The sequence below is a fragment of the Phyllobates terribilis genome, unplaced genomic scaffold, assembly GCF_046119375.1.
Source record: "Phyllobates terribilis strain yellow unplaced genomic scaffold, ASM4611937v1 Scaffold_5__5_contigs__length_657084704, whole genome shotgun sequence".
In the NCBI taxonomy this organism is placed as follows: domain Eukaryota; kingdom Metazoa; phylum Chordata; class Amphibia; order Anura; family Dendrobatidae; genus Phyllobates; species Phyllobates terribilis.
This window is the reverse complement of record NW_027362765.1, coordinates 168,064,784-168,092,110: the sequence shown is the minus strand read 5'-3', so window position 1 is coordinate 168,092,110 and position 27,327 is coordinate 168,064,784. Positions and strand designations below refer to the sequence as shown.

The 27,327-nt window shown below is 41.4% G+C and overlaps 1 protein-coding gene across 2 annotated transcripts in view; it reads left to right on the top strand.

Moving 5' to 3' along the window:
* The window catches only part of THRA (thyroid hormone receptor alpha), a 168,020-nt gene that overhangs the window by 73,162 nt on the left and 67,531 nt on the right, over positions 1–27,327 (top strand). For both annotated transcript variants that reach the window (XM_073683385.1, XM_073683384.1), the window contains exon 2: positions 26,333–26,569. In XM_073683385.1, the coding sequence (XP_073539486.1) occupies positions 26,517–26,569 (53 nt within the window). In that variant the 5' untranslated portion in view covers positions 26,333–26,516. The remainder of the gene's footprint in view (positions 1–26,332; positions 26,570–27,327) is intronic.

Genomic DNA, 27,327 nt, shown 5'->3' with positions numbered 1-27,327 from the left:
AATCACTGTATACCAGTGTAATCATTCAGCTCTGTGTATATAACCCTTATTAGAGGTCCTCAAACATGACGGGGAGCTGTATATTTACAAGTAGCAGATTTGTTGCAGAAGTTTCTGTAAAGGTCCCATTCATCTGAATGAGGCTTGCAAAAATATAGTGGGGGAAAATAAGTATTTGATACGCTGCCGATTTTGCAAGTTTTCCCACCTACAAAGAATGGAGATGTACAGATGACTGTAATTTTTATCGTAGGTACACTTCAACTGTGAGAGACAGAATCTAAAAAGAAAAAAAAAGCATAAAATCACATTGTATGATTTTTAAATAATTATATTGCATTTGATTGCATGAAATAAGTATTTGAACACCTACCAACCAGCAAGAATTCTGTCTCACAGACTTGTTAGTTTTTCTTTAAGAAGCCCTCCTCCTCTGTACTCATTACCTGTATTAATTGCACCTGTTTGAACTCGTCACCTGTATAAAAGACACCTGTCCACACACTCAATCAATCACACTCCAACCTCTCCACCATGGCCAAGACCAAAGAGCTGTCTAAGGACACCAGGGAGAAAATTGTAGACCTGCACAAGGCTGGGATAGGCTACAGGGCAATAGGCAAGCAGCTTGTTGAGAAGGCAACAACTGTTGGCACAATTATTAGAAAATGGAAGAAACACAAGATGAATGTCAATCCTCCTCGGTCTGGGTCTCCATGCAAGATGTCTCCTCGTGGGGTAAAGATGATTCTGAGAAGGGTCAGGAATCAGCCCCGAACTACATGGGAGGACCTGGTCAATGACCTGAAGAGAGCTGGGACCACAGTCTCAAATATTACCGTTAGTAACACACTACACCGTCATGGAGTAAATCCTGCAGGTTAAGCAAGGTCCCCCTGCTCACATCTGCACATTTCCAGGCCCGTTTGAAGTTCGCCAGTGACCATCTGGATGATCCAGAGGAGGCATGGGAGAAGGTCATGTGGTCAGATGAGACCAAAATAGAACTTTTTGGTATCAACTCCACTCACCGTGTTTGGAGGAAGAAGAAGGATGAGTACAACCCCAAGAACACCGTCCCAACCGTGAAGCAAAAATGACCCCAAAATAACTAAAAAAATAAATAAATTTGCGACAAATTTTGTGAATATTCAAAAAGTTGCAAATGATGAATCAGGCGAAAACATCTGGAAACTCTAAACTTTGCCCACGATGGCGACATAAAAAAAATCTAGTGAACACAAATAAAATGAAATTTTAAAAAGGCACAAATTAATGAAAGAATTAGGCGCATATTAAAAACACCTAAAACGAAGCAAAAAACAGGCGCAAATGCAACAATAAATCAGGCCCATTGTGTATGTAGTAGGGGAATCAATGCATGCTAGCAGTTCCTGACCTATGTTCTCAGTGGCGCAGCCTGTAAAGAGCTGTCTCATTGGTACGGCCGGCCTTACACTATAAGTGCCTGTTCATTTACAAAAATGGTAATTTAGTTCAGAGCTTTTGCTGTTCCATCGATCATTACAGCTCAGCACCACCCTGCAGTATTGCTGGCATCCCTGTAGGCTGGTCCTCTTGCCCTGGGTGCTGATGCTCTCCATAGAGACAGGCCGGTGTTTTTGGTATATAGGATTGCAGAAACACCTGGATTAATGTAGTTAGCATGCACAATGTAACATGGAAATCAATGAGCATGTACTGTTAACCATCAGCAATCATTAGCCTCCATCCTCAGGAAAAAAAAAATATCCCTAGAAAGTGTCTGCCTGAAATGTTCATTTTCAGAAAGTGTATTCTCCAAATGTCATATTCTGGTTTTCCTCTGAAAACGTCTATATTTGCTCTCTCTGGCACCCAATTTTATTTATTAAATTGAATCCTAGTAAGTCCTTTCTTTCCTATGTCTTTGCATGTCTCCTTTTTTACACATCTCACAGGAACACTGTTGTTTCTCTCCATCTTGTTATAATCTTTTCTATCTTATAACCCTTTCTCATCTCCAAATGTGACTTTCATTCATTACACTACCAGGTGGTCTATGGCCACCAGCCCGGTCCTCACCCTCACTCACCGATTACATTTTGTGCTGTTTATCTGTCTACCGCTCTATTCCAAAAGATGATAAAGGCTGAACTCAAAAAATAATTGTAGTGGGAACTTTAGTTTAGCCCAGTTTCTTTTAGCATTTTTCAGATTTTTGATCCTGAGGCCTAAACCCATACCTACAAATTATCACAGTCATGGTCTACTCTTTGTGCAACTCTAGATTTAATCTACTGTCTCAGCATCTGATTTTGGAGTATTCCCCTCATTTTGTGGGTTGATCTATTATCTATCTATCTATTATCTATCTATTACTTATCTATATATCTTTTATATATTTATCTACAGTATTAGATATATATATATATTATCTATCTATTATTTATCTATATATCTTCTATATATATATTAGCTATCTATATATCTATTATCTATCTATTATTTATCTATATACCTTCTATCTATCTATTATCTGTCTATCCATCTATCCCATATATATCTATCTATCTATATATATATATATATATATATATATATATATATATATATATATATATATATATATACAGTGCTGGCTAAAAGTATTGGCACCCCTGCAATTCTGTCAGATAATACTCACGTTTCTTCCTGAAAATGATTGCAATCACAAATTCTTTGGTATTATTCTCTTCATTTAATTTGTCTTCAATGAAAAAAACACAAAAAGAATTGTCCTAAAGCCAAATTGGATATAATTCCACACCAAACCTAAAAAAGGGGGTGGACAAAAGTATTGGCACTGTTTGAAAAATCATGTGATGCTTCTCTAATTCGTGTAATTAACAGCACCTGTAACTTACCTGTGGCACCTAACAGGTGTTGGCAATAACTAAATCACACTGGCAGCCAGTTAACATGGATTAAAGTTGACTCAACCTCTGTCCTGTGTCCTTGTGTGTACCACATTGAGCATGGAGAAAAGAAAGAAGACCAAAGAACTGTCTGAGGACTTGAGAAACCAAATTGTGAGGAAGCATGAGCAATCTCAAGGCTACAAGTCCATCTCCAAAGACCTGAATATTCCTGTGTCTTCCGTGCGCAGTGTCTTCAAGACGTTTAAAGCCCATGGCACTGTGGCTGGTGCGGATGGTGGATAAAGAACCTCGACTAACATCCAAACAAGTTCAAGCTGCCCTGCAGTCCGAGGGTACAACAGTGTCAACCCGTACTATCTATCGGCGTCTGAATGAAAAGGGACTGTATGGTAGGATACCCAGGAAGACCCCACTTCTTACCCCGAGACATAAAAAAGCCAGGCTGTAGTTTGCCAAAACTTACCTGAGAAAGCCTAAAACGTTTTGGAAGAATGTTCTCTGGTCAGATGAGACAAAAGTAGAGCTTTTTGGGAAAAAGCATCAACATAGAGTGTACAGGAAAAAAAAAGAGGCATTCAAAGAAAAGAACACGGTCCCTACAGTCAAACATAGCGGAGGTTCCCTGATGTTTTGGGGTTGCTTTGCTACCTCTGGCACTGGACTGCTTGACCGTGTGCATGGCATTATGAAGTCTGAAGACTACCAACAAATTTTGCAGCATAATGTAGGGCCCAGTGTGAGAAAGCTGGGTCTCCCTCAGAGGTCATGGGTCTTCCAGCACGACAATGACCCAAAACACACTTCCAAAAGCACTATAAAATGGTTTTAGAGAAAGCACTGGAGACTTCTAAAGTGGCCAGCAATGAGTCCAGACCTGAATCCCATAGAACACCTCTGGAGAGATCTCAAAATGGCAGTTTGGAGAAGGCACCCTTCAAATATCAGGGACCTGGAGCAGTTTGCCAAAGAAGAATGGTCTACAATTCCAGCAGAGCATTGTAAGAAACTCATTGATGGTTACCGGAAGCGGTTGTTTGCAGTTATTTTGGCTAAAGGTTGTGCAACCAAGTATTAGGCTGAGGGTGCCAATACTTTTGTCCGGCCCTTTTTTGGAGTTTTGTGTGAAATGATCAATGATTTGATTTTTGATTCATTCTCTTTTGTGTTTTTTCCTTGCAAGCAAATTAAATGAAGAGAATAATACCAAAGAATTTGTGATTGCAAGCATTTTCAGGAAGAAACTGAGTATTATCTGACAGAATTGCAGGGGTGCCAATACTTTTGGCCAGCACTGTATATACACTGCTCAAAAAAATAAAGGGAACACTTAAACAACAGAATATAACTCCAAGTAAATCAAACTTCTGTGAAATCAAACTGTCCACTTAGGAAGCAACACTGATTGACAATCAGTTTCACATGCTGTTGTGCAAATGGAATAGACAATAGATGGAAATTATTGGCAATTATCAAGACACCCTCAATAAAGGAGTGGTTCTGCAGGTGGGGACCACAGACCGCATCTCAGTACCAATGCTTTCTGGCTGATGTTTTGGTCACTTTTGAATGTTGGTTGTGCTTTCACACTCGTGGTAGCATGAGACGGACTCTACAACCCACAGAAGTTCCTCTGTCAGTGCAGCTCATCCAGGATGGCACATCAATGCGAGCTGTGGCAAGATGGTTTGCTGTGTCTGTCAGCATAGTGTCCAGAGGCTGGGGTCGCTACCAGGAGACAGGCCAGTACACCAGGAGACGTGGAGGGGGCCGTAGGAGGGCAACAACCCAGCAGCAGGACCGCTACCTCCGCCTTTGTGCAAGGAGGAACAGGAGGAGCACTGCCAGAGCCCTGAGAAATGACCTCCAGCAGGCCACAAATGTGCATGTGTCTGCAGAAACCGACTCCATGAGGGTGGCATGAGGGCCCAACGTCCACAGATGGGGGTTGTGATCACAGCCCAACACCGTGCAGGACGCTTGGCATTTGCCACAGAACACCAGGATTGGCAAAGTCGCCACTGGCGCCCTGTTCTCTTCACAGATGAAAGCAGGTTCACACTGAGCACATGTGACAGACGTGACAGAGTCTGCAGACGCCGTGGAGAGCGATCTGCTGCCTGCAACATCCTTCAGCATGACCGGTTTGGCGGTGGGTCAGTAATGGTGTGGGGTGGCATTTCTTTGGAGGGCCGCACAGCCCTCCATGTGCTCGCCAGAGGTAGCCCGACTGCCATTAGGTACCGAAATGAGATCCTCAGACCCCTTGTGAGACCATATGCTGGTGCGGTTGGCCCTGGGTTCCTCCTAATTCAGGACAATGTGGCTGGAGTGTGTCAGCAGTTCCTGCAAGATGAAGGCATTGAAGCTATGGACTGGCCCGCCCGTTCCAAAGACCTGAATCCGATTGAGCACATCTGGGACATCATGTCACACTCCATCCACCAACGTCACATTGGACCACAGACTGTCCAGGAGTTGGCGGATGCTTTAGTCCAGATCTGGGAGGAGATCCCACAGGAGACCATCCTCAACCTCATCAGGAGCATGCCCAGGCGTTGTAGGGAGTTCATACTGGCACGTGGTGGCCACACACAATACTGAGCCTCATTTGACTTGTTTTAAGGACATTACAAAGTTGGATCAGCCTGTAGTGTGTTTTTCCACTTTAATTTTGGGGGTGACTCCAAATCCAGGCCTCCATTGGTTAATAAATATGATTTCCATTGATGATTTTTGTGTGATTTTGTTGTCAGCACATTCAACTTTGTACAGAACAAAGTATTCAATGAGAATATTTCATTCATTCAGATCTAGGATGTGTTATTTGAGTGTTCCCTTTATTTTTTTGAGCAGCGTTATTTTTATATATATATATATATATATATATATATATATATATAAATCTTCTATCTATCTATATATCTTCTATCCCTCTATCTATCTATCTACTTGTATCTATCTATCTCTACAGTGCATTGTGAAAGTATTTGGCCCCCTAGAACTTTTCTACCTTTTGCCACATTTCTGGCTTCAAACATAAAGATATAAAATTCTATTTTTTTGGGGAACAATCAACAAGTGGGACACAATCGTGAAGTGGAACAAAATTTATTGGATATTTTAAACTTTTTTAACAAATTAAAAACTGAAAAGTGGGGCGTGCAATATTATTCGGCCCCTTTACTTTCAGTGCAGCAAACTCACTCCAGAAGTTCAGTGAGGATCTCTGAATGATCCAATGTTGTCCTAAATGACTGGTAATGATAAATAGAATCCACCTGTGTGTAATCAAGTCTCCGTATAAATGCACCTGCTCTGTGATAGTCTCAAGGTTCTGTTTCAAGTGCAGAGAGCATCATGAAGACCAAGGAACACACCAGGCAGGTCCGAGATACTGTTGTGGCAAAGTTTAAAGCTGGATTTGGATACAAAAAGATTTCCAAAGTTTTAAACATCTCAAGGAGCATTGTGCAAGCGATCATTATTGAAATGGAAGGAGTATCAGACCACTGCAAATCTACCAAGACCCGGCCGTCCCTCTAAACTTTCATCTTGAACAAGGAGAAGACTGATCAGAGATGCAGCCAAAAGGCCCATGATCACTCTGGATGAACTGCAGAGATCTACAGCTGAGGTGGGAGAGTCTGTCCATAGGACAACAATCAGTCGTACACTTAACAAATCTGGCCTTTATGGAAGAGTGGCAAGAAGAAAGCCATTTCTCAAAAATATCTATAAAATGTCTCGTTTGAAGTTTGCCACAAGCCACCTGGGAGACACACCAAACATGTGGAATAAGGTGCTCTGGTCAGATGAAGCCAAAATCGAACTTTTTGGCCACAATGCAAAACTATATGTTTGGCGTAAAAGCAACACAGCTCATCACCCTCAAAACACCATCCCCACTGTCAAACATGGTGGTGGCAGCATCATGGTTTGGGCCTGCTTTTCTTCAGCAGGGACAGGGAATATGGTTAAAATTGATGGGAAGATGGACGGAGCCAAATACAGGACCATTCTGGAAGAAAACTTGTTGGAGTCTGCAAAAGACCTGAGACTGGGACTTTATCTTCCAACAAGACAATGATCCCAAACATAAAGCAAAATCTACAATGGAATGGTTCAAAAATAAACGTATCCAGGTGTTAGAATGGCCAAGTCAAAGTCCAGACCTGAATCCAATCGAGAATCTGTGGAAAGAGCTGAAAACTGCTGTTCACAAACGCCCTCCATCCAACCTCAATGAGTTCGAGCTGTTTTGTAAGGAAGAATGGGCAAGAATTTTAGCCTCTCGATGTGCAAAACTGATAGAGACATACCCCAAGCGACTGGCAGCTGTAATCGCAGCAAAAGGTGGCGCTACAAAGTATTAACTCAAGGGGGCCGAATAATATTGCACGCCCCACTTTTCAGTTTTTAATTTGTTAAAAAAGTTTAAAATATCCTATAAATTTTGTTCCACCTCACGATTGTGTCCCACTTGTTGTTGATTCTTCCCAAAAAAATTATAATTTTATATCTTTATGTTTGAAGCCAGAAATGTGGCAAAAGGTAGAAAAGTTCAAGGGGGGCAAATACTTTCACAATGCACTGTATATATCTTCTATCTATCTGTCTATCCCATATCTATCCCATATATATCTATCTATCCCACATCTATCTATCTACCTATCTATCTAATATCTGTCTATCCATCTATCCAATATATATCTATATATATCTTCTATCTATCTATCTATATATCTTCTATCTACTTGTATATATCTATCTATGTATCTTCTATCTATCTACTTGTATCTATCTATCTACTTGTATCTATCTATCGTCTGTCTATCTATCCCACATCTATCTATCTAGTATCTGTCTATCCATCTATCCCATATATACAGTACAGACCAAAAGTTTGGACACACCTTCTCATTTAAATATTTTTCTGTATTTTCATGACTATGAAAATTGTACATTCACACTGAAGGCATCAAAACTATGAATTAACACATGTGGAATTATATACTTAACAAAAAAGTGTGAAACAACTGAAAATATGTCTTATATTCTAGGTTCTTCAAAGTAGCCACCTTTTGCTTTGATGACTGCTTTGCACACTCTTGGCATTCTCTTGATGAGCTTCAAGAGGTAGTCACCGGAAATGGTCTTCCAACAATCTTGAAGGAGTTCCCAGAGATGCTTAGCACTTGTTGGCCCTTTTGCCTTCACTCTGCGGTCCAGCTCACCCCAAACCATCTCGATTGGGTTCAGGTCTGGTGACTGTGGATGCCAGGTCATCTGGCGTAGCACCCCATCACTCTCCTTCTTGGTCAAATAGCCATTACACAGCCAGGAGGTGTGTTTGGGGTCATTGTCCTCTTGAAAAATAAATGATGATCCAACTAAACGCAAACCGGATGGAATAGCATGCCGCTGCAAGATGCTGTGGTAGCCATGCTGGTTCAGCATGCCTTCAATTTTGAATAAATCCCCAACAGTGTCACCAGCAAAGCACCCCCACACCATTACACCTCCTCCTCCATGCTTCACGGTGGGAACCAGGCATGTAGAGTCCATCCGTTCACCTTTTCTGCATCGCACAAAGACACGGTGGTTGGAACCAAAGATCTCAAATTTGGACTCATCAGACCAAAGCACAGATTTCCACTGGTCTAATGTCCATTCCTTGTGTTCTTTAGCCCAAACAAGTCTCTTCTGCTTGTTGCCTGTCCTTAGCAGTGGTTTCCTAGCAGCTATTTTACCATGAAGGCCTGCTGCACAAAGTCTCATCTTAACAGTTGTTGAAGAGATGTGTCTGCTGCTAGAACTCTGTGTGGCATTGACCTGGTCTCTAATCTCAGCTGCTGTTAACCTGCGATTTCTGAGGCTGGTGACTCGGATAAACTTATCCTCAGAAGCAGAGGTGACTCTTGGTCTTCCTTTCCTGGGGCGGTCCTCATGTGAGCCAGTTTCTTTGTAGCGCTTGATGGTTTTTGCAACTGCACTTGGGGACACTTTCAAAGTTTGCCCAATTTTTCGGACTGACTGACCTTCATTTCTTAAAGTAATGATGGCCACTCGATTTTCTTTACTTAGCTGCTTTTTTCTTGCCATAATACAAATTCTAACAGTCTATTCAGTAGGACTATCAGCTGTGCATCCACCAGACTTCTGTACAACACAACTGATGGTCCCAACCCCATTTATAAGGCAAGAAATCCCACTTATTAAACCTGACAGGGCACACCTGTGAAGTGAAAACCATTTCCGGTGACTACTTCTTGAAGCTCATCAAGAGAATGCCAAGAATGTGGAAAGCAGTTATCAAAGCAAAAGGTGGCTACTTTGAAGAACCTAGAATATAAGACATATTTTCAGTTGTTTCACACTTTTTTGTTAAGTATATAACTCCACATGTGTTAATTCATAGTTTTGATGCCTTCAGTGTGAATGTACAATTTTCATAGTCATGAAAATACAGAAAAATCTTTAAATGAGGCGTGTCCAAACTTTTGGTTTTGTACTGTGTATATATATATATATATATATATATATATATACAGTACAGACCAAAAGTTTGGACACACCTTCTTATTTTAAGATTTTCCTGTATTTTCATGACTCTGAAAATTGTACATTCACACTGAAGGCATCAAAACTATGAATTAACACATGTGGAATTATATACTTAACAAAAAAGTGTGAAACAACTGAAAATATGTCTTATATTCTAGGTTCTTCAAAGTAGCCACCTTTTGCTTTGATGACTGCTTTGCACACTCTTGGCATTCTCTTGATGAGCTTCAAGAGGTAGTCACCGGAAATGGTCTTCCAACAATCTTGAAGGAGTTCCCAGAGATGCTTAGCACTTGTTGGCCCTTTTGCCTTCACTCTGCGGTCCAGCTCACCCCAAACCATCTCGATTGGGTTCAGATCTGGTGACTGTGGAGGCCAGGTCATCTGGCGTAGCACCCCATCACTCTCCTTCTTGGTCAAATAGCCCTTACACAGCCTGGAGGTGTGTTTGGGGTCATTGTCCTGTTGAAAAATAAATGATGGTCCAAGTAAACGCAAACCGGATGGAATAGCATGCCGCTGCAAGATGTTGTGGTAGCCATGCTGGTTCAGTATGCCTTCAATTTTGAATAAATCCCCAACAGTGTCACCAGCAAAGCACCCCCACACCATCACACCTCCTCCTCCATGCTTCACGGTGGGAACCAGGCATGTAGAGTCCATCCGTTCACCTTTTCTGCGTCGCACAAAGACACAGTGGTTGGAACCAAAGATCTCAAATTTGGACTCATCAGACCAAAGCACAGATTTCCACTGGTCTAATGTCCATTCCTTGTGTTCTTTAGCCCAAACAAGTCTCTTCTGCTTGTTGTCTGTCCTTAGCAGTGGTTTCCTAGCAGCTATTTTACCATGAAGGTCTGCTGCACAAAGTCTCCTCTTAACAGTTGTTGTAGAGATGTGTCTGCTGCTAGAACTCTGTGTGACATTGACCTGGTCTCTAATCTGAGCTGCTGTTAACCTGCGATTTCTGAGGCTGGTGACTCAGATAAACTTATCCTCAGAAGCAGAGGTGACTCTTGGTCTTCCTTTCCTGCGGCGGTCCTCATGTGAGCCAGTTTCTTTGTAGTGCTTGATGGTTTTTGCACCTGCACTTGGGGACACTTTCAAATTTTGCCCAATTTTTCGCACTGACTGACCTTCATTTCTTAAAATAATGATGGCCACTCGTTTTTCTTTACTTAGCTGCTTTTTTCTTGCCATAATACAAATTCTAACAGTCTATTCAGTAGGACTATCAGCTGTGTATCCACCTGACTTCTGCACAACACAACCGATGGCCCCAACCCCATTTATAAGGCAAGAAATCCCACTTATTAAACCTGACAGGGCACACCTGTGAAGTGAAAACCATTTCCGGTGACTACCTCTTGAAGCTCATCAAGAGAATGCCAAGAGTGTGCAAAGCAGTCATCAAAGCAAAAGGTGGCTACTTTGAAGAGCCTAGAATATAAGACATATTTTCAGTTGTTTCACACTTTTTTGTTAAGTATATAATTCCACATGTGCTAATTCATAGTTTTGATGCCTTCAGTGTCAATGTACAATTTTCATAGTCATGAAAATACAGAAAAATCTTTAAATGAGAAGGTGTGTCCAAACTTTTGGTCTGTAGTGTATATATATATATTCTCTCTATATATCTTCTATCTTTCTATCCCACATCTATCTGTCTATCTACCTATCTATCTAATATCTGTCTATCCATCTATCCCATATATATATATATATATATATATCTTCTATCTATCTATATATCTTCTATCCCTCTATCTATCTACTTGTATCTATCTATCTACTATCTAATATCTATCTTCTATCTATCTAATATCTATCTACTTGTATATATTCTATCTATCTACTTCTATCTATTTATCTATCTAATATCTATCTACTTGTATCTATCTATCTATTTGTATCTATCTATCTATCTTCTATCTAATATCTGTCTTCTATCTAATATCTATCTATCTACTTGTATCTATCTATATATATTCTATCTATCTAGTTGTATCTATCTATCTAATACCTATCTATCTACTTGTATCTATCTATCTAATATCTATCTATCTATCTACTTGTATCTATCTATCTTCTATCTATCTATCTACTTGTATCTATCTATCTTCTATCTATCTATCTAATATCTATCTATCTTCTATCTATCTATCTATCTATCTAGTTGTATTTATCTAATATCTATCTGTCTATCTATCTATCTGTCTATCTATGTACTTGTATCTATCTATCTATCCCATATCTATCTATCTATTATCTATCTGTATATCATCTATCTATCTAGCTAGTTGTATCTGTCTATCTATATATCATCTATCTATCTATATATCATCATCCATCCATCCATTTATCGTACATACAGCAGTGAGTTGCAGACTTGTCTCATTTTAATGCAGCAAACACAAAGCAGCTGTTGATTCCAAGAAGTCTCCATAATGAACCACGTGGAAGTCGGAGCTGGAAGGTAAGGCTCAAGCTGTTAACCCGTTTTGGTCCGCAGTATATTGGCACAACCCGCTCCGCCTTAGCCAGTCGTTCCCATGTTCTGCGGCAGTGCCAGGGTTAACCCCTGCTCTGCCAGCTCTGCAGCTGCTTCGTATCCCGCACATACTAATGTATTTATCAATAGTGCAGAAAGCAGGGGAGGGGTTCGTCCTGCGGCTCTGTGACTGTGGGGAGCAGGGAGGAGAGTGTGGGGCACATTGCCATATATCTTATCCTTTCTGGCTCGCTTTCACACTCCATCAATATGGATGTCTCTCTTTCTCCCATTATCTCTGGTACCATCACTCTTGTTCGCTAATCCAATCCCGTCTCCCTCTTTTTTTTCCACATTTTTCTTTGTCCTCTCGCCACTTCCTTTTTTTTCCCTTCGTGGCATCTCCATCTCTTCTCGGTAGTTTCTAGCACCTTTTTTTTCATTCTTTTTGATCCATTTCTACTTCTCATCTTTTCATTTCTTCCCTAGTCTACTTGTCTTTTCTCCCTCCTATCACGCCATCCTCCTCTGCCATGTTTCTCGCCTGTGCTTGGCATTACCCTCTCCAGATTCCCTCCCTCATAGACTCCTCTCTCACTTTTACTCATTTATACTTTCTGTGACTCTTCTCCTTCCCCACCTTTCTCCGTTATCTCTTAATTTACCCTGTATTGCTTCCTCCCTCCGTCCTATCCTGCGCCTTCTGGGTTCTATTATGGACCGACATTGCTATAAACCAGATTGACACTTGCAGTGTCTGTGGATCTCCAGCTGTCTTATTCCTCCTCGTCTGTCTCTTTAATTTCCTCCTTCGTTCTCGGTTACATTCCCCATCCTCATTTTATCTTTCTCCTTATTGGGTTAATAAAGTTAATTCGAGCATCCTCCATAATTCCCTTGTTCCTTCATCTGGACCTTTACCGCCTCTTCCCTCCTCTACATTTCCTGCGCTGTCTCTAGAGCTCCTCTCCTCCCCGCCATCCTATCTCTATTTTCCCTCTTCAACCATCTTTTCCAGCTCATGCTATATTAGCGGTAGTTCCCCCGTCCGTGGTAATGTCTGTGTAAACACACACTGTGCAGCTGCCAGCCTCTCGCCTCAATACGCTTCCAGAGACAGTGTCACATTTCCAGTATGGAACCAGTGCCAGCCTCACCCTCACACGCCGATACACCATTACTTGTATTCGGAGCATAACATTGGCATCACCAGCTACGCCGTCTGTCCACCAGCACCCTATTACACGTATGCTAACCCCCCACCGCGCCACTATACAACAGTGCGCCATTACTTTTATGCATTCAGCGGTATCCTGCTCCAATATGACAAGAATATACGGCACAGGCAGAGATGTTCACCACCCCACTGTCCATATGTAGAGATATGCCCCGATGCTGGTCACACGGCTGCTTGCTAGGCAATGAAACACAAGGAAAGGAAGGTAAGCCAGCGTCCAGGATAAAATCTTCAGTTTATTGCATCACTTTGAATTGGTTCCACATATAGATTGAGCTTACGCGTTTCAGGCACAATTAGCCCTTAGTAATAGCCCAGGCCAGTTGTGCCTGAAACGCGTAAGCTAAGTCTATATCTCCTGTTTGTGGAACCAATCGTTATGTTTTTAAATGGACACAATAAATTCAAGATTTTATCCTGGACACCGGCTTACCTTACTTTCATTATATAGAAAGAGATTTATATTCCCATGCCATTACTTGCATGTATACTTCCATAGCAAAACAAGAGGACCCCCACTATATACAGCACATAGTAATACATATGATCATACCCCTACCCACCCCCAATATATGACTTACGATTACATTTATCTACAGATTAGAAAGAGGAATACTCATTAATATACTACACCACATTGCACCATTGCATGCATCCATGGCACAGACTACGGCATGACCACCACATATACCTTCTGTCTCCTGTCCCTTTCCCAATACTTGGCAGTATGCATGTTTTCTCAGCCGACAGAGGTGTGCCCACCAGCCTGTATTTATAACAGTAATGTCTCCTTCCTCACTTACCCACCATTACATGTATTCATGGATCAGACGGATGTAGTGCCAGCCTCCCCCTCACACACATATGCGTATTTATAGCTCAGTGTTGTCTCCCATACCCCACACCAGTGTGTGCTCGAAGCTCCGACAGGCACCCTGCCAGCCAACATCTCACACCCCAATACACCCATTCTTGTGTTCACAGTTGACACAGTTAGTCTTATAGATGATTAGCATGGGGCTGGGCACTGCCAGCCTCATACCAATGCATGGCTGTACACCTAATGGTATCAAAGCCTGCGGCATTTATTTACAACCCAGACAGACAGTACATATTTACAGGGCGGATACAGAAGTGTCTGACACTAACTCTACAAGTATACATGCATGGTACGGCAGAGCCAGTTCTCATCCTACGCTAAAATGACATTTATTTCTATGTATGATCATTCAGATTCATCTACAGCGCTACAGATCTAGCTATAGAGAGGCCATGATTCTTCCCTTCCCGCTACCCTCAAACTTCTGTAGATAGCACAGGTACATCCTCTCCCACAGTCCCATAGTGAGATATACGGAGAGGTAATCTTGTGATTAATGCCATGCCTATGGGATTAGTGTGTTTTTCCTTATAAGTAATGCATTTGATGAATTGCATGTTCTTATTCATGTATGTTCAATGATGAAAATGGTACTAAAGTGGTCGCCAGCGTGGCATAGCCTGTGCTCTCCATGATAATGAGGAATTAGTGCAGGAAAGAGGATAGGGAGAGCAGCTGCAGTCCTAAATCCAGCTGACCCCTTCTTGTTCTGCAGCCAGTTACTGCTGCTTTATATTGTCTGTTAATATGCCTCTGTTGCTGCACCCCCGTCTACACTACCGCCATCTTTATTGTGACTTCGATTAGACTTCGTCCTTAATGATGGCCCAGGAATAAGAACATTCAGCCCCCTTTACCAGTTTAGTAAGTTAAGTGGCTACATGATTTTATGGATCTGCCATTATATTTTGTCTTATATAGTGCTCCTTATTGGCTTCTTACAGTCTGGCTGTCAAGCATCATGGCATGGTTTTTTTGAGGGGTAAAGAGAAAAAGGTTATGGCATTATGGCTAGTTGCTCCTTAATGTCTGGGGATTTTAGATATGCAAATAGTCTCTTCACAGACTTGAACTCTAGTGCCACCTATTGGCTATATCCATCTTTGAAGTCAATATTTACCCTTTAACGAGCCTTGCCACATGACTTAGGATAAGAAGCCAAACCAGAAACTCTGTTTGCACTAGGGCAGTGGTAAGGGTTATACATTTCCATCAGTCCCTAATTTTTGGAGGTGTTTGTGCATAGACTTTCTGTGATCCCCTTTTTTTCAGTCAAAAGCTGTGTTCTTCTCCATCCATCTTACCCACAGGCCAAAACAATGGTCTGTCCAATGGCAACAGACCAAACCTACTTCAGTTCTACCAGCCTTACATAGAATAATATAGTACACATCCTTTGCTCCTCTTTGCTGCTGCTGCTCCATTGCTGGGTTCAGTAAGAGGGGCCTCCTCCCCTATTATCTGCTGATTTTCTTCCTCCCTTCCTCGTGGGACTCTCATTGATCCCTTAATGTCCTGCAGTTCAGACTGCGCAATGAGTTATAGGCTGTAATGCACTTCGCCTCTTCTGTCTGAACAGGGAGCTCACTTGGACCTTAACCCTTACTCTTCTTCTAAAATCCTCACTGCACAGTGAGGATAAACTAAAGCTTTTTTTTCCTTATTTGTGAAAAATGGGGAAAAAAAATCTCATTTAAGACGTTGAACTTGGAAAGTCTAACTTGCTAATTCAATAGGACTTGACAAAATACAACAGCCTCATGTACATGGCCCACTCTAAGTTACATGAAGTTCCAAAAGGTCATCTGTTGACTTATATAGTGCCCTACTGTTCCTCCACACACATTTACATCCATATAGAGGCAAAAAAAAGTTGTCAGATTGTACATGAACCGAACACAAAAACTGATCACCTATCCACCCGTGATAACCATTAGATGGGAATGGGTCCTCTTTCCTGGAACACCACCAAACTCTAGAATGGGTGACCGGGAGAAGTTAATGAAGTGGATGGTGGCACATGCTCCCTGCCGCTCCATTCATTGTCTATGGGAGTGACATTGAAGCCAGTGACATTGATTTTGAATAGAATGGCATAATGCGCGCATGATTGGCTGCTCCTTTCCATTCATCTAGCCTCCTCTGGACCTCTTGTGTAGGTCCTAAAAATGAGATCCACAATGACCCAATGATTACCATCCATCAAATGGAAAGTTTTTGTAGACCAGAATACCCCTTTATTTGCTGTAGAGGGGGGGGGGGTACCACTGCAAAATGCCCCACCATAAACTGTTGTCTTTACAAATTAAGATTTACTGGATGCAATCATTTTTAGCATCTGATATCAATGAGTAGCTGAATTTTTTCAGTCTTATGTGACATTTACATTTGGTCAAATACGACTGGAAGATCTCCTTGTGCATGACCATGATCAATGGAAAGCTCTGGAGAACAGAGTAGGATACTCTGTCAGGTAACGTTAGTGCATGCGAAAAGTAAGAAGGTCATCAATAATACCAGACAAAAAAAAAAACGGAAATTAGATCTGGAACCTGATTGGTTATTATCAACTCCTCTATAAATTTTTTTTTTTGTTAATCTACCCCATTATGTTCTCACACTGCTGTGCCTAATATTTACTGACAGCAGAGAACGTTGGATTGCAGGAACAATCATTATAAATAGGCGGAATAATCAGACCCCTAATTATCTCTGCTTCATTCTCATCTGATCACATTGATGTCTGCGATGGTGGCATGTACACAGAAATTTTGATGGGAATCCCCATTATGGGGAATAACAGTGCTTTCTTTTGCCAGAAAGGGTACAATCTTATTAGGATATTCATCTGATTGAGGCATTTATCACTCTTTGTAAACCCAGCCTTTCTCTAATAGTATTGCACATTGTTTGCATCTAATTACACTATGAATGCAGAAGGGTAAAAACTGAATATTTCATCATTTGCCACTTTAATTTGCGATTTATTTATTTATTTTAAAGAATTCAGCCATGGTTTCAGTTAAAGTGTCAGATACTATTTCAGAATATGACGAATATCTCTTACCCGAGTAATTGCTCCAATGACAGCTGTTCTAGCCGCCTTGTTGACGACGCTAGCTTCTTTTTCCTACATGGTTACAAAATCACATAGGACAGGGGAATAGAATAATTTCAGAAATAACTTTGGCATAATAATCTTTACATAATGTGGTTTCTCGTACCGCAGCTGTCTTCATATGTGGAGCAGATGCGGGCAGTACTACAAGGAGTAGGGCATCCACTTCGCCGAGCCTTATGTAGACGGGTTTTGTTGCTTTTTAAGTCGTATGTTAAGCTGAAGACTAGCTGGTTGCATTCCTTACAAGTTATAAGTTATGTCTTTTTTTGCTTTGTCAATGATTTATAAATGTGATTTATTTAATTTACTTACTTTATTTTACTTTAGTTTGTTTTGCTTAGCGAATCCTGATAGAATGCATTGAGATCCATTGGGGCTTTGGTAATATTGATGGCAAGAATAGTGGTGGAGACTGCACCATTTATCCTCACAAAATTCTAAAAATAAAATGTAAAAGTCTGAAGCACGCCATTAAAAGTGTGAACTGAATGCAACATCAAAGGGGTGGTCCAAAACAAACATGTATTTTAATCCCAAATGCATATATATTTAATGTAATAATCTAATCTCCTTTCTCATATACTTTAATTAAAAAGTCCCTCACCATTCCATCACTACTCTAACTGCTTTATATTTTTTTACTACTTCCTCCTTGATGAAACTTCGTCAAACGAGACATCAGATCATTGCCACAGCCTCCGCCCCCTTGTTGAAATGAAGCGTCATCAGTAACATCCTTTCCAATTGCCAATTCCAAAGTGTGCTCAGTACATTTTTTTCACTGTGCAGTATACAATATGCACAGTGACAGTGCGCTCACTCGTCAGCTCTGATCAGAAGTAACGAGCCGGCAATAGAGTGCACTGTCAGTGCGTATTGTAAGAAGAATACCCAGCAGCAAAATCAGAGACCAGTGCCACCTCCGCAAGTGACGTCATGCCGATATTAAAATGTGGCTGCATTGTGGATGTCTGAAGTTGGAATTATCATCCCGCCCGACAGTGTTGCTTTTTTTTTCATTCAGTGCACTCATTGGGATGGATCTTACACAAATGAATTTTGTTATTTTGTTCCGTATTAGAGAAAAACATAATTCATACAATGGACTAATTTATTACATCAGATATCATCAGTGCCACGCCAGACGGACCCATTAACTTTTAATGGGGTCTATCAGGTTTATATTATGATGTTTTTAACAGAAAATGTAGTGCAGCACATAAAAATTGAAAAATCTGCAACTGAGTTACCTAACCTAGATTTAGAAAGGTATACGTTAGGTTTTACCATCTAAAAATGACTGATGTCATGTTGTCCACAATGTTGCATCTTCTTCATATATCTTTGTATAGAATGTTTTTTTTTTTCTACATTTGCAGCTTATTTGTCAACCTGCATATAGCTAGGTCTTTGCTTAGCATAGTTTGTCATCCATTTGTCTCCGGTTTACCCTGTGCTATCTTGTTTCTCCACATCTCTCAAGCATTACTCACACTTATGATTTTGATCCCTTCTTTCGAACGTCTCGACACACATCACAGTTTCTTGATACAGTGTAACTTTTCTGTGCTCATTCCTCTTTTCTGCTACTTATCACCTGTGTTCTGACTCACACTTACATGGCAAAACACGGCAGTAACCATAGATACAGCCAGAAGAGCTCTGCGGGGGAGTATTGAGGGACACATTCAGAGCTCGGGCCCTCTTATTTGTTTAGCTGCACCCTACCTGAAAATACCTGTTCCTCCGCTTCATTGGTATTAAAGAAACTTTGTGCTCAAACTCTTTAAACTACATGAGATATGCAGATTCTGTAAGTCTTGTTACTGTCCCAAATTTAATATGCCCCTTTAAGCGATCCTCCACCCCAACATTCAATGTGACTATACATTTCTAATGTGTAGTCACCATAACTAATGTCCTCTGCTGCAATCAACTGCCTCCATCTGCAGATGGGTGTCCCTTTAACTCTTTTACCAAAATGGGTGCTGTAGAGGCCTAGGGAGTGCTGTAGAAAATCCGAACCATGCCTCCCCTGCCTAGTCTTGACATTGAATAGTAAGTAGGTTTTTTAAGTATCTTCTACTTCAGACTGTGTTTCCATGTGATGTGTATGGGGCGCTAGTGTGGCAAGCGGTACTGCCTGCAATTTCCTTAAGCTTCACAGCAAGTCCCAGTGAAGTGCATAATTATTTGTGCTCCACTAGTAGTTGCTGCTGATCCGGTGCTACCAGGTCCTGGCACCATCACTTCAGACTTGTGCTCGAGTCGACTGAAAAGAAAGTTTCCTGAGTTGACTTGTCATCAATGCTGGCTGACTGATTATTTCAGTAGCAAAGCCTGCCCCCTTCCTTCTCATTGCCAATGCATAGAGATAGAAGGCCCCCTTCTATAAGCAGTTAGCCAGCACCCTTCATACACTTCCCTGATGACGTGCCAACACAGGAAACGCTCTTGTATTTAGCACAAGACAAAAGTGGGGTGTTTGTAAAAACAGGGACATGTGTGGATCTTTGTGCACTTCTACAAGCGCATTAGTTACTTGTTTATCTGCTACTTCAGGCCTGCATTAAAAGTTTTTTTTCAGTGAGAAATCCTTTAATGAAAGTTGAAGGAGTTTGGAAGTGTTTTTTGCACTCTTGATCATGTGATACTGGCGTCAAGTATTACCCTACAATATCTTGTCTTTATGCCCCAGCAACTAAATGTGGGAGAACATACGGAGAATGTATTCTATGATTCACAGTTTTCCTGTCCTTGTAGATGGAAGCACAATTGCTATGTTCTTGTCTGTCCTTCATGGTGTAGATGTTCTTCTCAAGCTATTGTTCATGTTCATCTCCTCTATTTGTCTTTCTCTTTCTAAAGATTCTCGCCTTGACCTTTCTGCTTTGTGAGAGACAGTCTGCCTTATCTCTGCCTCCTTGTACACTGATAGCTCATACTTTCTAAGTCAGGTGAAAGCATAACTTCCATAATCTGTCTTCTCCACCTCAGCCTTTATAAATACTTTCATGTCCAAAAAAGACAAAAGGTATTCTAGGAATGATACCTTTATTGTATAAACTGAAAAGCTGTATCTGCAAGCTTTCGGAGCACAGTGGCACCTTCATCAGGCCAGTTTACAAATGAGTGACTGAAACAAGAGCACAACATTTAAGAAATGTAGCAAGTAGTGATGAGCGAGCATGCTCGTTACTCGAGATTTACGAGCATGCTCGGGTGTTTTCCGAGTATCTTCAGCGTGCTCAGGTGTTATGTTTTCCTCACTCTATGCTCATGATTTGCGACTGTTTGACAGCTTTAATACATGTGACGAATGCTTATTTCTTAGGCATTCCTCATATGTATTAAAGCTGTCAAATAGTCACAAATCATGAGTATGGAGTGACAAAAACATAACACCCCAGCATGCTGAAGATACTCGGCAAGCACCCGAGCATGCTCGTCGAAAAGGTTAACAGAACACGCTCGCTCATCACTAGTAGCAAGACCTTAGTACAGGAGGTTGACTGAGACAAGAGCACAACATTTAAGAAATGTAACAAGACCTTAGTACATGGGGTGGATAGAGCAAACTATCATAAAGATAAGTCAAAGTAATAAAACTGAGACTTTTATTACTGATGGAGAGATACCGTAATTTCTTTCTGCTTTCTTTTTTAAATGGTGCAGGCCATCTATGGTTCCCCTTTAAACTGAGATGGCTGATGCACCCTCTACGACCCTGATCTCATCTTTCTGTACTCATTTCTTTTTCTATAAAAAAATAGGAGGATTTTATTATCGACCTTAGGCCAAAAGAAAGAAGTCACAAATTTTAGTACACTCCAGTTTTTCACATCTTCCGTCACACTGTTCAAAATGGGGTGTGACTTAGTGAAAGCAGTGAACCTCCTTTTTTCAGACAGATTTAATTTAATTTACACCAGAAACTGGCATAAATTACAGCACAAATTTACTCAGTGATTAGCGTGAAACTTGTGACAGGTTCTTTTTAAATAGATTTTTGTGAGGAGTTTAGTAATCTACTACCATATGAACCAATTAGTTTACTGTTACTTGGAGTGTTCTGATCATTGCGGATTGTCTGAAAGCAGCAAATGAACATGCTCCTTCCCATTGTAATTTTTTAGGCATTAAAGGTTACCTGTCATGTTCAATAATGTTATTAACCTGAAGATATATTGTTAATTTGCAGGTTAATAGCATTGGAAGGGTGTCCGGCTGCTGTACTAAATATACGGCACCCGGGAAAAAATTAACTTTACTCCTCCCGACACCCACCAGCTTTCAGTTATACAGGCACTGTGATCTGCGTCTGTAAGCATGTCCCGACACTTTGACTGACAGCTGGCTGTGCACTGATGCACAGTCAGTCAAAGTGTTGGGGCGTGCATACAGCCGCAGCTCACAGTGCTGTGATCGTTGACTGTAGCCGCGGTGGCACATCTGTATGACTGACAGCCGGCGGCTCACAGGAGGAAGAAAATTATTTTTTTCCCAGTTGCTACACTTTAAGTACAGCTGACGGGCACCTTCCTAACGCTATTAACCAAAAATCTGCAAATTAATAACGTTATCCAACTTGATAGGTTCCCTTTAAGTACAACTCCTCCCCGCTAGACTTTGGAAGTCCCTAGCACACACTAGTTTACTTCTTTACTGGCTTCTGTAGATGTCTTCATTCTAAGTCCCTTTTAATTTCAGGGTGTAGTTTTTTCTTTATTCTTTATACTTAACACAATAATTGAATCATAGCATTGGCTTCATCCTGCATAAAGGGACTGGCCAACAAGCCACACTTTACGCCAGGGATGCCTAGTGTCATGGCTTTTAGTTCTACAGCTACCACACATGGGGGATTATTTTCTCAGACTAAGGGTTTATGGGCTGCCTTTGAAGAGACCTTTTCATTAAACGACTAATTGTCCTTCATTAAGAACTTGTATGTGTGCCAGCCGGGCATCCTCAGCAACAAATGACAGTGAATTTGGCAGCAAAAAAAACCAAATTAATTCATGTTCACCTAGAAAGATGTTGTTGATACTTTTGAAAGCTAATTCAATGAGGGTAAAAATAGCAAAAAAAAAAACAAACGGGGGGTACAAATGAGTCTGCTGCCATTTACCATTGCCTGATCCTTATTCTCACTGGCAGGCTTGTCTAGATACAGGGAACACATGGAGGGAGCGATTATTCTTTTTGTGTTCTCCTTTTTAGTTTTAAAGAATTTTAACAAATCTCACTAGACTAGGAAAAAAAGTATTAAGTAGAGTGATTGATATAAGAAAATCAACAGAAAGCAAATAGATGTTGATCTGAAAGCAGTCTTGTAGAGAACCAAAATAGACTCAAGGGTTCTTGAGCCCCTGGACTCCTCAATCTTGGAGAATGTTTGCCGCTTGGAGAAGAGGTACAGAGTTTAACTCACTAGATTTCCATAGAGAAAAAGGACAAAAGTCGACTCTTATTCCCTAATATTTATATCCATTTAGGCATACAATGGTCACTGTACTTTTAGAAAAATAAAATAGATGTGCTAAATAGACAATTTGCAAATCACTTTATTAAAAAAATAATGGTGTTTTATCCTCCCCCTCCTCAAATTAGTCCAAAGTGCCAACACTTGATGTGTCTTCTGTCTAAGCTGCTGTCCTCTGCCTGTTGGTAGGTGTCATCCATCTTTATCAGCAGACATGCCGATATGGAATATAGGAAGTGAGGGCAGGTCTTTGTCTCTCTGTCTGTAAGGCCACGGCCCCACTATCAGTATTTAGTCAGTATTCGTTCAGTATTTTTTCTCAGGAGTGGGAGCCAAAACCAGGTGAGGAACAATCAGAGAAAAGGTAAAATAGAAACAAGTCACCAATTCTGCATTTATCACCCACTCCTGGTTTGGGCTTCCACTCCTGAGAAAAAATACTGACCAAATACTGATAGTGGCCTTATACTACATATAGGCATTAAATTGAGGCAAGCTTTCCATTCAGGGCTGGTAATTGGATTATCATGGTGAATGCTTGAAGGGGGATGGGGGGAAGGAAGCTACAACACCTATAGTACTGGCAGAAAATTAATAAAGAGGAACCTCTCATTTAAAAAGAATGGTTAGCATGTCATATTCCACATGAATCAGAACAGTTTATGGACGTGTTAGACTGGATCCAAAGTAGCTTTAATTTGTTGTGAAGGACGAGGGCAGCTAAGTCATGCTTATCTATAGGTTATGTGTAAATAGAGGGGGCTAACCAGCTTTCAGTCACTGCAGGCACAACCATCAGCCCTCAGGGATCACATGTTAAAGGGGTTTTAGAAAATGTCTTGTGATGTGTTCTTTACCACATAAACAACTATGTTGAGATTCAGAGATACATAATATGATTAACTGTTTGTTCTACTATCTATGTAAATGGCGACTTCCATTTATTATGATGAGCATGGAGTAGATGGCATTTTATAGGGCGGCTCGTGCAATCATTTGCTTTCCCTCCTCACACTGATCCATACAAAGTGTTGGCTCCAAGCTGTTGCAGACTGGAGTCTCTATGTGGGGTTCTGCGCCTTTCGTTCCTCTCCTCTTTAATTCTCCAAATCCTCTATCCCACATGTGGGATTCCTACCCCCCCCCCTTCAAATGTCTTTACAAAGAGGCCAGATTGTTCAGTAGCCCAGTGGGTCTGGCAGAGGGAAGCCGCTTGGCTCCTGCACTGTCTGTACCTCCTCCTGCCCGTCTTTTTAATTTCACATGGGTTTCTTCTGAGAGTATTTGCCAAGTCTCTGAAGAGTTTAGTAAGAAATAGCGAACAACACAGGGAAATACACAGATATTGACTTCAATACTAGGCAAGAGAGAATCTCCCATGGCTTGAATATGAGCAGCATTGTGCGGAGGTATTTGTGGCATGCTGCGGCCATTGTCTGGGGGGTCTACGTGATCTAATGATGGCTAGGCAGAATACGACACCAATTTAATCAGCATTTATCTCGTCTGTCCAAATCAATGCAAATGTCGCTAGTGATTTTGTCATGCCAGGCTTCCTCTTTCTCACTGGCAACATTTGAGTTAAGTTCATTATGTATGTGGTTTCACAGGGCATAAAGGGCAGAGCGCCAGAGGTACAGAAAAGGTTCACAGAGACAGATCCCTCTGGTGGCGTCCAGGCTGCCTGGTTGCCAGGTAACAGGAGTAGGCCCTGGCAGCTGTGTGACATGGGCATGGGACCAGACTTCTTTCCGAGTGATTGAAAGGAGGGAAGAGGGAATTGAACAAGCAGCATTTCTACACTCTACTGTATCATGAAGTCCTGCTTTCTCTCAGTTCACCATTATAGGTCTGGATACGTCTAATAATGGTGGTGGATGTATGCGTATATGCCGCAGTAACTTGTGTGAATGGCTGCATATGTGTATGGCTATATATATTAAATGTCTGTAAACCTGAACCACCAACATCTCTTAATATAGGCATAGTGAATATTAGATTTAAAGGGATTGTCCATGTTTCGGACATAAGTCTGCAGTCACTTTACATTATTGCAGACTCCCAAATTGTGATATAATTCTTCAGTATTCACCGCACTACTCGGCGGTCACTTGCTCGCATGTATGCAATTTGCATGCTTGCTGTCACATTCCAACTAGACTTGTTCACTTCTGTAGAGTGAATTGAGGGAAGCCGGATAAGTCTAGTCGGCATGAGACAAGGCATACATGCAGTCACGTGACCACCAGCTAGCACAGGAACACTGGGAATCGTCACAGCGCTTACACCGGCACTCTGGAGTCACATAAAGCGACGGCAGACTTTTGTCCCAACCCTTTTAATTATAAATAACCTTTGTTACAGACAAAAGGTACAATCAAAGCATTTTATCATATATAATAAATGAAAAGACAGATGGATATCCCATAGTTGCAGACAAAAGCTGAAACAGTTTATGCATAAAGTCCAATAATTAAAGTTATTGTTTCTTTAAAGGGATCCTGACAGCTGGTTCATGCTGCCCAAACCACTGCCAGCATGAATCAGAGCCTGGCTGCATGATTGCGGCCAGGAATATTTTTTTTTTAAATGCTGGAGCGTTTCAGAGAAAAATATACCTGGCTCCAATTGTGCTGCCAGGCTCTGATCCTTGCTGCCTTTGTTTTAGGCAGCATGAAGCAGCTGTCAGGATCCCTTTAAAAAATGTCATCCCTTCAGTGAAAGACTGTAGTGAACCGATCAGATCTGGAGCTAATCTTGTCTGTGGTCAGCTTTTGGTAAATGAACCTGCCATTTAGATAGTTGGGCAGTTTGGGCTGCCACTGCTCTCTCTGGGTCACACAATGACTGTCTTTCCGGTTACTATCGTTGGGGAAACCTTGCATTAAATGTTGAAGAAGGAATGGACGTGTCACATATTCCTGAATGAGAGATTCTCCTCTGTTACTCTAAAATAATCAAATAAGGCTTTTTAAACAGTGTTACCTGAGTGCAGAGAACCCCTTTAAGAGATGATGTGGTCTTGTACATTATGTGACCTTTCCCTAATTGCTAAGGGGAATGCATCGCATATTTCTCTGGCTACAGCAGAAGCTCTATGTTGAAGCAGGCGCTGCGGTTAGTCCAGACGTTGCCCCCCAAGTGCTCACATCTTGGACGAGGGGGGAGGCAGTGGGATATGGTCTGAAGAAAATAATACAGGGGGCAGTCACAGAACCATCTAGTAGACATTACAGGGAGATTTATGTCGTACTGGAAAGAGCCACCATTAAAGTCGCATGTGAACAAAGGACGGTAGTGAAGAATGTTCAGTCTGTAGGAAAACTGTAAGAGGCTGGAATTAGCGGTTAGAGGACGGCTTTTAACATATTTTCAAGGAAGCATGTTCCTTCCATTGTATCAATTGAGAGCAAATTGACCATGTTATTTATACGTGCCCACTAACTCCCACATACTGCTGCAGGACCGCCCAAATTTTTCAGGATATCCTTGAGTCCATTGAGTTTGACATGTGTCACCCTTATTTGCATTGGTATTTCACCCCCTTTTGTAACCGCCATGTTGTAAGTGATGACTGAGCGTATTTTCCATGCAGACAAACAATATTTCCTTCTTTAACCCAATTTTGTCCTCTTCATTCTTGTTTTTCAGGGGCCCCTTCTGGACACCAGGCCCCATCTGTATGATTCCCTCTCTCTGAGATGGGAATGGTCGGTCCGGGAAAGGTGTAGGACCTGCCTCCATGTGAACACGGCGGTGTCCCATGAACTTCGGGCAACTGGGGGCGGAGCCCGCCTTGGTCTCTTCTGATTGGTTCTGGATGGAATTACGTTGAATGGACCAGAATCTTAGCGGGCTGGACTGCTTGTCAGAGCCAGATGAAAAGAGGTAAATGGCTTGGCTGTAATTACTGGTACCGCTGTTTTGCTTCCCAAATGCTTAGTCAATGAAACAGATTTATCATGCCAGGAACAGGAATTATATGGTAGCGAAGTCTGGGACGTGGACTGGACGTGACTTACTGTCTGTGGAAAAATTCCTTACAGACATCAGACTCTGAAATATTAATTTATTATTATATTTAAATGAATTACACCCACAAGTACTTGTCTTCCTAAGCCTCTTCTATGCACTTACTGAAAGAACTACACGTCCGCAGGCTCCCTAGTGGTACAAATAATGTTGGGGACCAGGGAGAGCCAGAATGGGAATGGCAGGGGATGAGTTATTCCTTCTTTTTCTTTTTAACTCTTTTGTATCCTATTCTAAGATTTAAATCAAAGTAGAAGTAGACAACCCCTTTAAATTCCCCTGCAAGGCCACCTTACTTGCCGTATGTCTCTGGGAAGCTGCAGGGAAGCAGTGGGACATGTTCCCATCAGTGTCACCCTCATCACTGATTCCGATCACAGAGATATTCTACAGAATTGTCATTCCCTAACGTGCAAATGTCGGCTCATTGATAGGGAAACTGAGCTCCCAGCATGATATTCCGCACAGACCTCCGTTAAATTGATATTTATATCTTTCAGTGAATGAAATCGTTTATCTCCCCTTTTTAATATTTGCATATTTTTGTGCATTCTCCAAATGAAAAGTTCCATGTAAACAAGCTTGAAGGTTGGCTGCCCTACTTTGGGGCTGAC